The following is a 15,888-nucleotide window of genomic DNA, read 5'->3' as shown; positions in this document are numbered from 1 at the left end:
ACAACGCCTCTTCTGTCTTGCTTGGCTGCAGAGGATGTTCGCTCTCCCTCCTCTCCAGCCCAAGGCATCTCACCTCCTCTTGCCTGCGGCACAGTCAGTTAACGAAGGAAACATAAAGCGCGCCATCCCCTTACTCTCCAGGCCCAAAAAAAGAGCGTAGGGCTCTTTCCTATGAGTTAAGGGTTCGAAATTCCCCATATGGAGGAGAAGATTGGGCCCAGAAAAGAGCCGTAAAGTAGCGGTGACTGAAAAGAGATGAACTCACCCGTCGTTCCTGCTCGGGGAACGTGCTCAAGCACCTCTTCCTCGTGGGGTTGAGGCACGAGCTTAGCTCCAGGCCGCTCAGGGGAGCTCTTTTCGCCAGCTGCAGCGCGGAGGGTCGCAGCCCTGGCTGCGGATACTCAAATCCACTGTGCTTTTTCACCAGGGAAACCAGCCTATTTCTGGGTCCAGGCTCAGCAGCGCTTTCACAGCCTGATGTATTTATATCGCTGTGATCAGCTAGTCTCACTTCCCGCATAGCACTGGTCACAGGACTTCCCCAAATTAATATCCAGCAGTGGCGAATCCTTCACAACCTCTTTGGAAGTTGTTCCAATGGTTAATTATATCTCCTGTTTAAAATGCATGTCTGTCTTCAACTCCCAATGTGTCGAGCTTCAGCTTTCCAGCCTATGGATCTTGCTGTTTCTCATCTGTGGGTTGAAAGCTCTCTCAAATACCACAGTTTCGTGTTTAATTCCCAGCGACGAAGTCACCCCTCAGCCATCTCATGCTGAGCAAATCCTGGAATTTCTTGCCGTAGAGCAGATGTTTCCATCCTGCGATCGCTCTTCTCTCTCTGAGCTCCAGCATCTTCTTTAAACTGTGGACGCGGCAGTGTTTCTGACCGGCTCTTTACTCATCGGAGGATCACGTCAGCCTCTCGGCCTTGCGGTGTTGCCCCCCAAAAGACTGCCATGTCCTGGCGTAAAGTCACTAGCCATCGGGAAGGCCACGTTTGCTTCTGTAGGTGCATCGGGATTTGAAAACGTCTTCTAAATCTTTGATAAAACTGATCAATAACTCAGAGTTCCCGTAGGGTCTCTCGCATGGTGGATTCCCATTTGCCATTACGTTTTAAGACATATTTTTTAACTGACTTATTAAGCATCGTCCTGTTTTGATATCATTTTAGTTTCTTAATCAGGGTCACGATACTGATGCAAATGTCCTGCAGAAGTGTATCGCATTAAAACTCTTCCCTTCCTTGGCCGAGCTGGAGATCTCATGGAGACGACGGCAAGTTAGTCTGATGAGATCTATGTCCATAAACCCCCATCGGCTGGCGGTAATTACAGTGCTCTTTTCGAATAGGCCGTTAATCAAGCCCTGTATCAACTGTCCCTTTATTTTGTCCGACCTCTAATTACCCAGGTTCACGGTGTTTATTCACTGAGGCATCGTGCGTCCTCTCTCCCTCGCTCACTTTGTCCGTGGGAGACCGCTGGCCTCGCGGGGCGGCAGATCGGGCAGCCCGAAGCAGCGGGAGCAGTTGCGGGCTCCGGGTCTGCCTGTCGGACGTGTCAGGTGGAGCGGGCTCTTCGCTAAATCCTCAAGAGGCGAAGGGTGTGCTGCTGGGTTGGGGATGGGGATGGAGACAAAAGATGGGCTTTTGAGCAAGGCTCCCTCAAGATAAAACATCCCATGCTCATGCTTTCCCCAGTCCCTGCCTGGCGAGGCGGCTTCGGTGAAGGTGAGCTGATCCTTTGGCCAGCCGGGCACCTTGAGGGATGCTGCCTCCCGCATCCTCCTCCTCCTCCTCCGGCTCTGGCAGAGAAGTGCCCTTGAGAAGGAAGGACGGGATGTTTAGGAAAGGGCTAATTAAAGACGAGGCTGTTGTAAAGAGACCTCTGACCTGAGGCTACAGCCTGGCTCTCAAACGGCTCAATTAGGAGGCATTTACCTTGAGCAACTGCCCAGGCAAGCGTAATCAGCCCAGCTCCTCAGAGAGCAACGCAAACACGACGGGATGCAGCCGACACCGAGGGACGGGAAGAGCGCGTCAGTCAGTTCCCACGTCCCAGCGTGCGAGGCCGGGTCCGTTTGCCCCCTCCTCGCTCCCGGGAGCGAGCGGAGAGCTGCCGACCTCTGCCCACCGTGGCGCTTGAGACCAGGTCCACGACGCCCTTTCGAACGCCGGCCGTGGCACCTCTGCAATTCATTACCCGGCAGCAAAGCGGTCCCTCGGAGCACGCTATTTCTCAGGAGGTTGATTATAATGCTTTAACTGCGCATAATTACGTACGGAGAAAAGCTTTGTCATGTCTCCAGATCCATTATTTTCTACTTTTAATTAACACTTGCAGGCTTGTTTCTCCCGATTACGATGACTGTTATTATTTTTTTTTTTAATGGGAGCTGTGCACCCTGGGGGAAAAGCCAGGATTGCATCTCGCTCCCGCGGAAGGGCGAGCGGGGACAGGCTCGTGCGCTCGCTTTGTCCCACGTTTTTCAAGCGAAGGCGAAATGCCACCGGGGCGTCCTTTGGAGTGAGTCCCGGTGACATCCCGGGCCTGGGGTCTGGATCCGGGATGGGGCCCAGGGTCCCGGTCCCAGCTCCGGCCCGCGGTGGCGGCGGCGGCGGCGGCCTGAGGCGCCCGCGGCCACGTGGTCCCGGGCACTTCCCCGGCCTGGCCCGGGAGGGGGCGGGAGCGGCAGCGGCGGTGGCCAATCCGCTCTCGGGGGCGGGGCCCGCTAGGAGGCCGGCAAGAATAGGGAGCCTGGCAGCTCCGAGCCGGAGCAGCCAATGGGCGTGCGGCTCGGGTAAAAGGCAGGCGATTTCTCCAATAGAAGTTTCAGCGCTGGCTGCGGGGAGAAGGGGAAGGGCCAATGAGCTCGCGCGCTGCCGGACGGGCAGGCGGCGCGGCGAATGGCCGCGCGGGGGGGCGGGGCGTGCGGGGTGGCTAGCCGGTGCGGGCCGCCATTGTGGTCAGTTCGATCGGTATCGGGAGCGGAGAGCGGAGCTCAGCGAGCCCGGAGCAGGGAGCAGCCCCCCCACGGCCGGCCTCAGTCACCATCACACCGCGGGAGGCGGCGCAAACAGCTAGTCACCACCACCGTCCGCACCGAACAGCCGCCGCCATGAGCAGCGAGGCCGAGACCCAGCCGCCCGCCGCCCCCATCCCCGCGGCGGCCCCCGCCGACTCCAAACCTAACGGCGGCACCGGGAACGGGGGCAGCGGCCTGGCCTCGGCGGCGCCTCCCGCCGGCGGGGACAAGAAGGTCATCGGTGAGGGGAGGGCCCCGCGGCGGCGGGGAGGGCCTGGGCGGGCGGGCGGCGCGGCTCCCCCCCCCCCCCCTTCTTCTCCTTCCCCCGCTTTTCCCCTCAGGGCGGCGCGAGCCGCGCGCGACCGTTGGGCCCCTCCCCTCCCCCTTCTCCCACCTTCCCGCGCGCGCCGCCTCGCGCGCGACCGTTGGGCTCCCCCCTCCCCCCCCCCCCCACCGCCATCTCCCTCCCTCCCGCGCGCGCCGCCGGGCCCCGCGTGGCGGCGGGTGGGGGCGGGGCGGGCGCGGAGCGACTCAAAATGTCCGCCACGCGGGGCCTTTGTGTGAGACCCGCCCCGCCACGTGCCGCCGCCGCCGCCGGCAGCGCCGCGCCGGGGCCCGCCCGCTCCCCCCGGCCCGGCTCGGCTCGGCGCGGGGGCGGCGGCAGGCGAGGCCGCCGCGGCTTACGTGTCTCTGCGTGCGCGTGTTTTCGCAGCAACGAAGGTTTTGGGAACAGTGAAATGGTTCAACGTAAGGAACGGTTACGGCTTCATCAACAGGTGAGGAGGGTTTGGGGGGGGGCTGGGGGGGGCGAGCTGGGCCGCTTGGAGCTCCGCTCCCCTCGGAGGGTTTTTGTTTTTTTCCCCCGTGAAAACGGCTCTCCCGCTCTCCAGGCAGGCGCCAAGTTTGTTCTTGTGCTCATTCCTCGGTGTTTAGCTCGGGGGGCAGCTGTAACAGGAGCTCGCCCTTCCTCCCCCAGCACCCTCGAGAAGCCCTGCGGGGGCAGCAGGGTTTCTCACCGCAGTGTGCGGAGAGAGGAATTTTTTTTCCCCCTTTTTTTTTTTTCCTTCCCCTCCAATGAGCACTGCTTTGACTTGCCCTCTGGGCCGAGCAGACGTTGGACCCAAGATCAAGTGTACTTCTGAGGAACACGTGCGTGCTGCGGGGAGCTGTGCAGATGGCTCATGTCTGGCTGTTTTACACTGGGGCCCTAGGCTCTTACAACACTAGGGGCTCTAGATAAATGCCACCTGCCTGGTGACACTTTCCAGGAGCAGCTGATAAGGTGCGTCCTACCTCTATTCCAGAATCCTTCACCCTTATTGTGCTGCTTTTTTTTAAATTTATTTTTAAGTATTTTAATTTTGGGAAGAGCCTTGTTAATTTAGTGAAATCATTTTTGTAGTGATATCTCTTATATTAAGTGATTTTTTTTTTCTTTTTTACTATTAAAGTATAAAAGTCTGCTGGTTATTAGTACATGAAAAATACTTGTTTCAGCCTCTATATAGAGTTCAGTAACATCAACACAAGCAATTGTTTGAGACACTTGGTAGTTGGTCTCTTGAGGGATCTCTGAATGCACGGGGAAATGTGTAAAAACTCGTACCTTGATATATCATGAGACTAGAGTGTGTAAGAAATTCTCAAAAAGCAAATGCCTAAAAGATTCAGGGGTTGAATTGATGAAAAATGTGTTTAGTTTGAAGTGTTTACCTGAACTCTTAACATAGCAGTGAGCTGTCTCGAGGTGACTTGGTAGAGGAGCGTAGAATTGCTCTACAAATCAGTTCTGGAGTGCTTCAGTATGGGTTATTTTGCAGAGGCCATATTATTAAAAACTATTGCTTTTAAACACCTAATGCTACGTTCTTTCTTTGGGAAGCATCTATCAGAAACTCAGCTAAGGGGGTAAGCCATGAGATACCTGTAGTTCCTCCTACAGGTTGTTTTTGTCTTTCCTTTCTAAGCAGAAGGCTCTTGGATCAGAATAAGTTGTTGAATGTGAGCTCTAGCGAGTTAAGAGTGAAACAAGTTGAAGAAAGATTTAATGAGAGCTGTGAGCCCTCAAAACAAATGTTTCAGAACTTGGTGAAAGACTTGGAAATCTTTATTCAGGGAAGCAAGCAGAGGTAATAGGGCCTTTACTGGGCCTTTGATTTAGGTTTGTTTTAAATATTGCCTTTTTAGCTAGCTGTGTTACTTTGTGACCCAGTCTTAAATACCTGCCAAGCTCCTTACTTGGTTTTGTGTCTGTAACTTTAAAAACATGACTCTGAGTCTGCCCAATTAAATTAAATGCCTTCTTCATGTATAGTTTGAATGTTAAGTATTGAACAGTTGTCAGTATTACAGGCTTTAGCATCTGTAACGTTTGTAACTGCCTATAAAGTCATAGGACACAAACTCTGCCTCTAGGGAAGACTTTTTCTTCCTGTTCCACTCAGTGGTGGAAATGCTCAGTTATGTGAGTCAAGCAAGGAAGCAACAGCAGGTAGTTAAGACATCTGAATGGTTTCCCCACTCATATTAATTTGGCAGCTGTTTAATCCCTGAGGTTGCCATTTTAATGAGAAACCCAGCATGATCTCATGTTATCGAGAGATTAGAGCTGCAGTCTGAGAACTGAACTGGAGGATGTTTCCACAGCTCGGGAATCTCTCTGGCTTGCTCAGAGGAAGACATTGTGAGAGCTCCTGCTTGTCTTTGGCTCAGCTGGATCTGCTTGCAGCTAAAATTCAGCTTTGACATGGGTGCATGTTGACTTCAAATACTTCCTGTTGTCTTTTAATGTTAGAAGTGCATTTCTATTCTGAAATATTCGTTTAAATTCTGAGCATCTGTCAAGTTTTTCTTGCAGTTGTCAAAATAATAAATGAACGTGCGGGTCACTGACTTAGTCCTATTACCATAATTGGAGCTTCACATAGATATCTGACTTTATATTCAGAGCTCTGCTGGACTTAAAAGTGGCCTTTGCTTATCCGATTCCTTTAAGAAAACAAACAGATTTTTTTTTTTGAAGATGTTTAGGGGAGAATCATCTAGTGCAAAAATAAGTTAAATGGCTTGTTCGATCTTCAGAATGGGGTTTCTCTGCATGTTTTCTTTGAGAAAGTGATAGCTTTTTATTATTTGTACACCATCCAAGTGGCAAAACATTAATTGCTTCTAGATGTTGTTGCTGAAAAACACCATCTAGGTGCAGGAATTCATGTGGTGCTGTTCTTAAAACTCAACCGGTATGTTTTTTTAACTAAGCATGTACACACCTTGAATTATTTCTGTGTAATTCAGTCATTCCTTGTGTAAAATTCCAGTATGCTCTTTACTTGAAAATGCAGTTTCCATTTGACTTAAAGATGAGCATCTGGTGTGACAGTTCAAAATCTTAACTTGGACAAGGATGTCTGGTGTCCACACTTGTAGAGCATAGATGGTAAGCGCTTCTTAAAGCTGCTCTCCAACTGAGATGGATGGAGGGTGCTAAGCAGTTTTACTTGCAACCTGTCCCTGGGTTTTTCTGAAGATCTTCGGCTTCTGGAGCATCTGATAAGAGATCTTGCATTGCTAAGAAGAAAGTGTTTAGGCTCTAGCTTTTCAAGGGCTTCTGGATGCTGCATTTTAGGGGCAGGAGATAAGCAGCCTTCTGATAATCAAACTTGCTATGCAGTGTTCTTTTTTGCTTATCTTATTTCTGTAACCTTTGAGGTATTTCCAGGCATCAATTCCATGAGCAAGCTAGTTAATGTTATTCTGTGCTGCTGTCTGACAGAGTAGCTATGGCTTTGAGTTTGTTTGGAAAAATCATTTTAATGATTCAAAGCCAGTAGTAATAGTGGAGAATACTTTAAAAAAAGACAAGTTCTTGATTCTGTATATACCTGTAACTTCTCCAGTTGTGAGCAAATTTTAATAAAAGCTTGCTTTGCTATGGCTTTAACCAGTCATTCTGGGAAACGAAACCCACTTTGCTGTTGAGTTATTGGTCTGTGGAATAACTTGACATTAATTTCACAGTGATATTTGGTAGATATGATGTGAGCTTGGATGTGTGGCTGTTAGTGAAGTTCATTATGAGTGGTGGAAATGGCGAGTACAGCTCTCAAACCAATGTCAAGGCTGTTTCGGCTGCGCCTCTTAATTGCAGAACAGAAACTTGACTGGTTTTAGTACAGTATTGTGGTCTGCTGTCTGGTCTAACTCAGCGTGGTAATTGTGGAAACTAGCATGACTATCTTAAAGGATGTTTTTGGATACTTGTTTAGGTTATTCTTGGAGGTACGGACTTTGGTTGTCTTCTGTTTCCTCTCAGTAGAGAAACCCAAGCACTTCCCTTTCTGTGCTTACAAGTGCAACTCGGATAGCTGTAATGCCTTTCTTGGGTGGAGCACTGATCAGCTCATGCTGTTACTTCTTAAATGGGACCTCAAGGTGGAGAGGATGTAATGCTAAAGAGGTCACAGGTGAAGAGGTAGTAAAAAGCCCATATGATTCATGTGCTTATGCTTGCTTTACCTCCCTGGCAGTAATGTATTTTGTGCCCTGGATATCATAGTTATCAAAAACATTTTGTGCTTAGTTTGTATCAATGAAACTGTCTTTTCAAGGTCACTGTCTTTGTGTTTGGGTTCTTCCTGAAAACTCACCGTAGCCTATGGGAAATCTGATAATGCATGCTTGAGTGGTGATACTATAGCTCTTTTTTTTAACATTCCCTCTGTATTAAAATGGAATTGATTTCTTTCCTTCTAACTACTGCCTTAGGGTAAAGTTGTCTTTAGAAAGAAAAGTGTATCAGTGGAGGTGTGTTTTCTGTTTGTCTCCCAACTGGGAAAAGGTTTACTTGTCTGTTTTGCCTTCTCTGGACCCTTCAGAGTTGGTTTCAATCCATAATCTGTGGGTTACGCAGTAGTTTTTTCAAAGATTTTTGATGGCATGTCTCCCACATGCTGAGGGCATTATCAGAAATGGCTGACTGATCAGTGTCAGGTGGTTCTTCAAACTGTTCTTTTGGTGGGATGTGAAGGATAGAAGTATATGCAGGGGGTGAGGGGAGGGAAGAAGAATGCTTTTATAAGAGACGTTTTTGGACTTCAGTGTGCACTCTGAACCTTGCACAGGTTAGCTGACAATATGTCTTTACTTGGAAGCAGTAGACTATGAAGGGAATAGTTGACAGCAGGTGGAGGAGCAGGGTTGATCCTGAAAGCTGGTTGTCTTGACAGTTCCCTGTTTTCTCCCCATTCCACGCAATTGATTTTAGCCAGGCCTAACTTACTGTGCATTTCACATCTGAAATTCAATTTCATGTTGTCTTGCAGGAATGACACCAAGGAAGATGTGTTTGTCCATCAGGTAAGATTTCTGTGAGAACAGGTTTTTACCTCTCCTTAAAACTGAAACGTTACCTCTCTGAAGTTTGCTGTGTCTGACCTTACCTAAAAAGGGCTGAAGTTGTGGATGAACCTCACATTTTTTCAAAAGAAGGTGCTTTAACAAAACTATTTCGCACTGCTGGATTCCAAGTAGAACCTTCTTGGGGATTCCGCATATCCACATGCATCCATCATCAGGGCCTGAAGTTTGTAGGATTGAACAGACTGACTCCCCAAGTCTACTCTGTTTGAAGGCCAGTTAAGTTGTCTCGCAAGTTCGTATAGCGCTTACAAAGTAAGCATATGGAAATAAGCTTAAACAAAAAGCTTGCAGCATGAGGGGAGAAAAATAAGGTGGGTTGTAATAGGAATGAGGTGCTGGTGAAAACTTTTAAGGGAAACTTCTGTTTATGGAATTTGTTGCTCCAAACTTCTAATGAAAGTCAAGGATCACTTTAATGGATACTTTTTCAGTTTAGCAGATAGGTACCCTTAAATACAATCTGAGGGCAGTATATAAACCACATTGACCTTGGAGGTTACTCTCTATTGTCCTCTGGGAACGAGACCAGATCTGAGACACTCTGATCAGTGAGTGTGAGATAAAAAAGCAGATGTGTTGCACAAACTGACTTCAGGCCTTTGTGTCTGACTTCCTGTGAATCTGTGTGATCAGTTCTGTATTTTTTAAATACTTTCTGCTTCAGGTGCTCTTGTTTGACCCAGTGTGGTTTAGTTTTTGCCTTTAGAAGTCCATGGATTGTTCTTTTGCCTTGACTTAGGCACGTACTGCTGATGCTGTAACACCAAGAGAGGAAAAAGTAATCTTTAGAAAAGAGTTTTGCCTTCAGTTTGATTTGTCAACTCTAAACTTCTTGACTGTGCTACATCTCAATTATTGGTTGTACAAATGTAGAGGCGTTTGTTTATAATAGGTTATTCTGTAATGGGTGGTGGAGAAAGTCCAAGAGACTCTACTAGGTTTCTGTGTACTCAGGCAGGAATCTATACCCTGACGGAAAGCAGTCAGACTTATTACTTGATTTGCAAGTGCAGTAACCTGTAAGTAACCTTGACTTACATTACTTGGCCTGAAATTAAACTGTAACTACAGTGTATGTTTCTAAAAACACAACTTGGTAGTGGCTTGTTTTAATTTAACAATTTTCATGATAGAGTAGTTTTAGGGGTGTAAGCTGAAATGAATCAGCTTGTCTAGGAATTATGGCTATGGATGCTTCTTCCCATCCAATTATCGAGCTTGGTTTTCATGAATATCTGTTATATTCAGCTACTAGTGCTATAGGGTTTCCTGTTTTCCCTCTGGAATGGCTGCTCTGGAGGCTGAAACTTGTGAATATATTATGCTGTGGATTTTATTCCCTCTTAGGGCATGAAACTGGTGGAATGCTGTTAGTGATACTTAGTTTTTGTGAAGTTATGCTTGTATTCAGTTAGTGTTTGATAAACAGAATATGGCTGGGGAGCAGTGTTTATTGAACATTAATACCCTTGTCAAAAATGCTCTGTTGCTGAATAGCACAGAAAATGCAGCATTTTCTAGTAATGCCATTTAGCATACAGATGCATGTATACATGCAAAAGCATCTCTGATGCTGTTGCCTTGGAAGGTCTAATCCTTGGTGTAAATACACAGCTAAATAGTTTTGTGATTGATAAATAAAATACTATGGCTTCCACCACAATGTGGGGAGCATTGAGGAAATCTCGTGATTTCTGGCCATTGGTGTGATGACCTAGCTTGGGACAACCACATTTGGATGTAGGCTACAGCAAACTGTATTCTTTTGGGAAATAGTAGAGGGCTAGAAATCTAAGTTGCGTGATTGGAAGGGCCAGAGCAGGTTTTTATGTTGACTAGAAATAAACACTCCAGAGGAATGTACAAATACTTTGAAGAATTCTATGCTAAACATTGGTTAGGAATACTGTGGCCAGTTTGTATCAATTTTGTAGCTCTTCAGAGTGTTTTTTTTCAACTAGTAGGAGGTATCCTGAAAGCTGTATTTCTGTCTGATGGTACTTGAAACACAGGACTCAAAGTTCTTGCATCCCAGTGCCCTTTGTCTGTAGCATTTGTACATTGCTCTTCCTGCTTCCCTTACTGTCCTTAAACATTTGTAAAATGCCTTTGTGTGTTTCAGATATGCCAGAATTATAGTAATGCAGTTAACTTTCACAGCTTTTTGTGGGTTTTCAGTATGGTTTAAGCATGTCCTCTTGAAGGAGCAGTTAAACACCTTGATCTTAAATGACTTCAGACATGTAGTGTTTTTATGGTGTGCCTGTAAATGTAATTCTGGAATATTATGTTGTTAGACTGCCATAAAGAAGAATAACCCCAGGAAGTACCTCCGCAGCGTAGGAGATGGAGAGACCGTGGAGTTTGATGTGGTTGAGGGAGAAAAGGTAAGCGCACACCTCGAGTGTTACAGCTCGCACGGAAAACATGGTCTGCTGGCTTTGGTGTGGTGTCTGTGGTTTGAGTAGATGCCTGATGACATCCGAGGAGACTAATGGTTTTTCGTTGTCTTACTATGTGGACGTAAATCGTTGCTCGGTACTTAATTATATTGTGCTATAACTGACTTGATGCTTGTTGCTTACCTCGCGCTATCCTTGTTCTTTAGGGCGCGGAGGCAGCTAATGTTACAGGCCCTGGTGGAGTTCCAGTGCAAGGCAGTAAATACGCAGCAGACCGTAACCATTACAGACGATATCCACGTCGTAGGGGTCCTCCACGCAACTACCAGCAAAACTACCAGAATAGTGAGAGTGGGGAAAAGAATGAAGGAGCAGAGAACATCCAAGAAGGTCAAGCCCAACAACGCCGTCCTTATCGCAGGCGGCGGTACCCACCTTACTATATGCGTAGGCCCTACGGGCGTCGACCACAATATTCCAACCCTCCCGTGCAGGGAGAGATAGTGGAGGTAAAGCTTGCCTAAAATCTGATATTATGCTGACTTGATCCCTATGGAGCAGGGTGATGGGATGCAGCTTCCCCCCTGTTCCCTTGTATATATTCAAGACATATTCAATGAAGTTAAGCAGTAAGAAGAAACATTTGAACTAGTTGGCTTGTTGTTAATGTGCTTTTGCATGTGGCTAAGGTGGCTCGTTGGCCAATGTCTTCCAGGGTGCTGACAACCAGGGTGCAGGAGAACAAGGCAGACCAGTCAGGCAGAACATGTATCGAGGGTATAGACCACGATTTCGCAGGTATGCTGCAGATCGGCTTTGGTTACCTCGCGTTTTAGCGACACGGACAGAACGTCGCGATGGTCAGATGCTGCATTGTTAAAGCCTAGCTTGACTTTCAGGGGTCCTCCTCGTCAAAGACAGCCAAGGGAGGATGGGAACGAAGAAGACAAAGAGAACCAAGGGGATGAGACCCAAAGTCAGCAGCCACCTCAACGTCGGTACCGTCGTAACTTCAACTACCGACGCAGACGCCCAGAGAACCCTAAACCACAAGATGGCAAAGAGACGAAGACAGCCGAACCACCAGCTGAGAACACGTCCGCTCCCGAGGCCGAGCAGGGCGGGGCTGAGTAAATACCGGCTTACCATCTCTACCATCATCCGGGTGCGTGTCCGGAGGCTTTTCAGGGTGGGGTTTGAGTGCCTTTTTTAAAATTTCCCGCTAGTTTTTGGACTGTTCTCGCTAATGCATGTTTATTGTATGTAACTAAACTGGCCACAGTTGTGAGTGTAGTAATGAATGTCTCCAGAATTGAATTGTAAGACTTCATTGTCAAATGCAGATTAATTAGAGGACTTGGTTACTGGCAGGCTTGTTTTGTTTTGTTAGGGGGCCTATTGCATAGAACACTACTAATCTTAAACTCTTGGTTATCCTCAGTATTTCAGGCTTAGGACAGTTCTATAAATACTGATCCAAGAGGTACTGGCGTAGTGTGGTGACTGAAAGTCCTCTGCTAGGAGAAAACCTGTGCAAAATCACTAGGATTTACTCAAGTCTAAAAGCATCTTAGCTTTTATCGCTCCATCCCAGAAGGGATGTGAACAGAATTAAGACCTCCAGGTGTTAATTTCTAATAACTTGGCACAGGATTTGCAGGAGCATCTCAGCAGCAGCTTTTTATTTGAACAAAAAAGTGCTGGAAGAACTAACGGAGTCCTTTTTATGCAGCGTCTGGTGCATCTGAGGTAGCATTCAATTTGGGGCCCGGCTTTCCCAGCGGGAAGTACTGGTGTGGCTTGCTGTTTGTGGGAGGATTGCGTAAAGGTGAATTGCTAAAATGCCTTCATTGCGAGGCAGACTAGCTGTGATTTGGCACTTGGTTGGTGCTGTCTTCTGTCACGCAGTGTTGCTAGCTGGGGAATATGTTTCCTGCTAGGATGGTTGTTCCTGTCCTGGGTTCTGCTTTTTCTGGCACCTTCCTTGTCTGTTTTTCCTCCCTTTTCTTTTGTACTTCCTTTTACCGGTGTTCATATCCCATCCCTATTGTGTTCCCTTGCCGTTCTTCGCCTGGAAGGCAGGCAAACGGAAAGATGCATTTAGACTCTGGTGTGAGCTCTAATAAATGGTGACATTAATGAGATTAATAGGAAATGCGGGAGTTAGCAATGAACAGCAGTTTGTCATCTGCAGCTGCAAGCCTTTCAGCTATGAGAGCTTAGCAATCCTTCAAGGGCTTAGATCTTACTGAGTTTGTCATTCAGATCGCTTGTTCGATACCTCTCCAAGTCTTAGCACAACATCTTCTGCGTGCGTGATGTGAACCTTCGTCGTATCCTAGTGTTAATCTCAATGGTTAACACAAGCCCGATGACTTCTTTACATCATAAACTTCAAAGAAACACCGAGACGATGTGTTTGTTTGCTTCTCTGCCTATTGGGAGTATTGGAGAAGACAAATTGTGGTTTCTGTGGGCTGGGAGGTGGCTTTCTGAAGCTATGCTGCCTCTGTTAGCTGCAGGTAGAAATAGGCTGTGCTACCACCTTTTGCAAATCTCAGCAGTTTTTTGGCTTTTTTTTGGCTTTTTTTTTTTCCTGGAATCCATTGCCATAGGTGTTGCAAGTGAGTTGACAGTTCTGATCACTGGCAGGTGGTCTGATAAGGAAGGGCAAGGTGTCTTACTAGTGTGAAAGCTGTAGATAAGACTTTCCACGTGGGTGTGGGTGAATTAGCTCTGTGTGAACTGAAGCTGCAAGGGGGTCTTGGTAGACAAAGCCTGTAGTTATGTCTCTGGTACCTGTCTGATGATTCTTTTTTTTCTTTTTCCAGTTTAGTCATCAAAGAAAAGACTATGAAATGAAGAAGAAAAGAAAATGAAATTCCAGCAATAAGAAATGAACAAAAGAATTGGAACTGAAGACCTTAAGTGCTTGCTTTTTGCTGTTGACCAGATTACTAGAACTATCTGCATTATCTATGCAGCATGGGGTTTTTATTATTTTTACCTAAAGAAGTCTCCTTTTGGAAACGATAAACACGTTTTTTAAAAGCCTGTTTTTTCTCAATACACCTTTAAAGGTTTTTAAATTGTTTCATATCTGGTCAAGTTGAGATTTTTAAGAACCTCATTTTTAATTTGTATGAAATACACCTGATTTTTTCAAGTCAAACTGCAAGCATCTGTTAATAAAGGTCTTAAAGAATTACTTTGTGTGCTTGGCTGTTATATGAAAGGGTGTAAGTTAAGTGCTCGTAAGAGGATTGGAGAAAATGCCTGCTTTATTTTGTATTTAGAGGTCTTTATCAAAATGTCGAGCTCCTGCACTCTTCACTTTGAAGCTCTATGAGACCAGAGTGAAATCAGTGCGACTGCGAGCGGGTTCGTGGCTGCCCTTCCCTCGCTTTCCTGCAGCGGGAGTTATTTGGATTTGCAACGTGTTTCTGGGCACAGGCTGTTGTGGGGAAACACCCAGGGAGGCCTACAGAGCCTCTTCTCCTGTTGCCTGTGAGCCTGGTGGCTTGGGGACAGGTACAGCACCAAGAGGTGACATCAATCCCTTCCTGTGGGCTGTAACGGGGGGAAAGGCCTGGGCTTTTGCTGGATGCTCCCAGGGATTGTGCAAGTTGTGTGGGTGGTTTCATCGCTGGTGCCCTGTGTTTTGTGGTGTAACGACTCGGGGGTTGTTCGATGCTGATGACCCTTGATAGCGGGCGCTACGTAGCGTGGGTAACTTGTAGGGTATAAAACTCAGGTTTGCAAAACCGCTGGTTCAAAGGCAGAGGCTGAATGTGTTTTAAAAAAAAAAATTAAAAAAATCCAATCCTATTGCAAATGGGTGAAAAGGCTTCCAGAGGAGGAAGATGGGGGAGCTTGGTGTCAGCCGAATGCCTTTCCGAAAGCTGCTGGAGCAGCTCAGCTGCATCCCTGCTGGAAAAGGACCCTCACTGAGGTGATGTGTGGGTACTTCAACTCGTCATTTGACATGTGCAAAGTACTGCTGCTCAGTGACACTGACGTTGTGCTTTCGCAGGTGAGGTCCTGCCAAATTTGCTGCTGTCTTAATGCCTAGGAAGGGGAATTTAGGGCAAGTTGGGGGGAAAATGCAAGTTTCCAGGTGGGTTTGAGAGGGAGCTAGATGAGTGTTTGGGCTGCTCCATCTGGATAGGGACTGCTTGGGGCTCTCTGGAGATCCAGAGCTGTTTCTAACTCGGGTCACTGCTCATGCTGTTCAGCTCACTGTGCATGTGTAATGCAGGCTATAAATGACCGGTAATAAATACAACTTCTCCATCAAGGAGCACCCGGTGGGCTCTGATTGTCTAACAGCTTTGAATGCGGACTGTAGCTTTCCTTTCTATGCACTAACGAGTTCTCCACTTGAATCATGCAAATGCTCTTTTTAATTGCTTTCCTGTGTGTCCAGGTGCCAACTGTTAGCAATCCTGTGCATTTAGGTTAGGTTGCATCTCCAAATGCCTTTTCGGATGCTTCCTGACCACCCAACCTCTACAGCGATGGAGGTATCTTCTGCGAGCTGTCAATCCTTTGGACTGCAGAAGTCCTGCTGTTTAATATCAGGCTGTTGGTCGCGCTCTCGAGCTGTTCTTTGTCATGCAGCTTTAGCGATCGGGTTTCCAAATGTTTTGGGTCTCGGTGGCATTGCCTCAACCTCTGCTAGTGCTATTGACAGGCTCGCTCCTGTGCTGTGGGATGTGGTTGGCCAGCGTTGTTTCCGTGTGGCACCCAAAGCGAGGAGCTGCAATGAGGAAACTGGTTTATTCACTGCCTCTCCGCTTTGTGCGAGACTAGAAATTATGTCCTTGGCTGCTTTGGGGACGGAAATGATGTCCTTGGCTGCTCTGGGGATGGAAAGCTGGGTGGACTGTTTTTTGGAGCACACATGCTTTGTAGCCTGCCTAGGGCGAGTCCCATCTGCACCTTCCTATTGCAGGGACTTGGTCTCCCACCTTTTAGGGCTGCAAACCCTATTTCAGGGAGCTTTTAGTCTGCCCTCCCTCCACGGCAATGGTTTCTG

The 15,888-nt window shown here is 47.3% G+C and overlaps 1 protein-coding gene across 2 annotated transcripts; it reads left to right on the top strand.

Annotated features, from left to right (window-relative positions):
• Nucleotides 1–2,968: 2,968 nt before the first annotated feature.
• YBX1 (Y-box binding protein 1) lies at nt 2,969–14,058 on the top strand. 2 transcript variants are annotated; one of them, XM_067311266.1, is made up of 8 exons: nt 2,969–3,271; nt 3,743–3,806; nt 8,352–8,385; nt 10,746–10,835; nt 11,057–11,359; nt 11,566–11,648; nt 11,738–12,015; nt 13,682–14,058. In XM_067311266.1, the coding sequence occupies exons 1-7, from the start codon at nt 3,124–3,126 to the stop codon at nt 11,982–11,984; spliced, it is 969 nt and encodes a 322-aa protein (XP_067167367.1). In that variant the 5' UTR covers nt 2,969–3,123; the 3' UTR covers nt 11,985–12,015; nt 13,682–14,058. The 2 variants fall into 2 exon arrangements, with proteins under 2 accessions (XP_067167367.1, XP_067167368.1); XM_067311267.1 differs by having other exon boundaries at nt 2,970–3,271; nt 11,750–12,015.
• Nucleotides 14,059–15,888: the final 1,830 nt, after the last annotated feature.

The sequence above is a fragment of the Apteryx mantelli genome, chromosome 26 (genome assembly GCF_036417845.1).
Source record: "Apteryx mantelli isolate bAptMan1 chromosome 26, bAptMan1.hap1, whole genome shotgun sequence".
Lineage (NCBI taxonomy): Eukaryota > Metazoa > Chordata > Aves > Apterygiformes > Apterygidae > Apteryx > Apteryx mantelli.
The sequence above is the reverse complement of the archived record's forward strand: the minus strand, read 5'-3'. Positions and strand labels throughout refer to the sequence as shown.

Bases quoted from the DNA above. Each gene is read 5' to 3' on its own strand.
- YBX1 (XM_067311266.1), top strand. From the start codon at position 3,124: ATGAGCAGCGAGGCCGAGACCCAGCCGCCCGCCGCCCCCATCCCCGCG. The intron at 10,836-11,056 runs GTAAGCGCACAC...CTTGTTCTTTAG, and splicing joins ATGTGGTTGAGGGAGAAAAG to GGCGCGGAGGCAGCTAATGT. The intron at 11,360-11,565 runs GTAAAGCTTGCC...AATGTCTTCCAG, and splicing joins TGCAGGGAGAGATAGTGGAG to GGTGCTGACAACCAGGGTGC.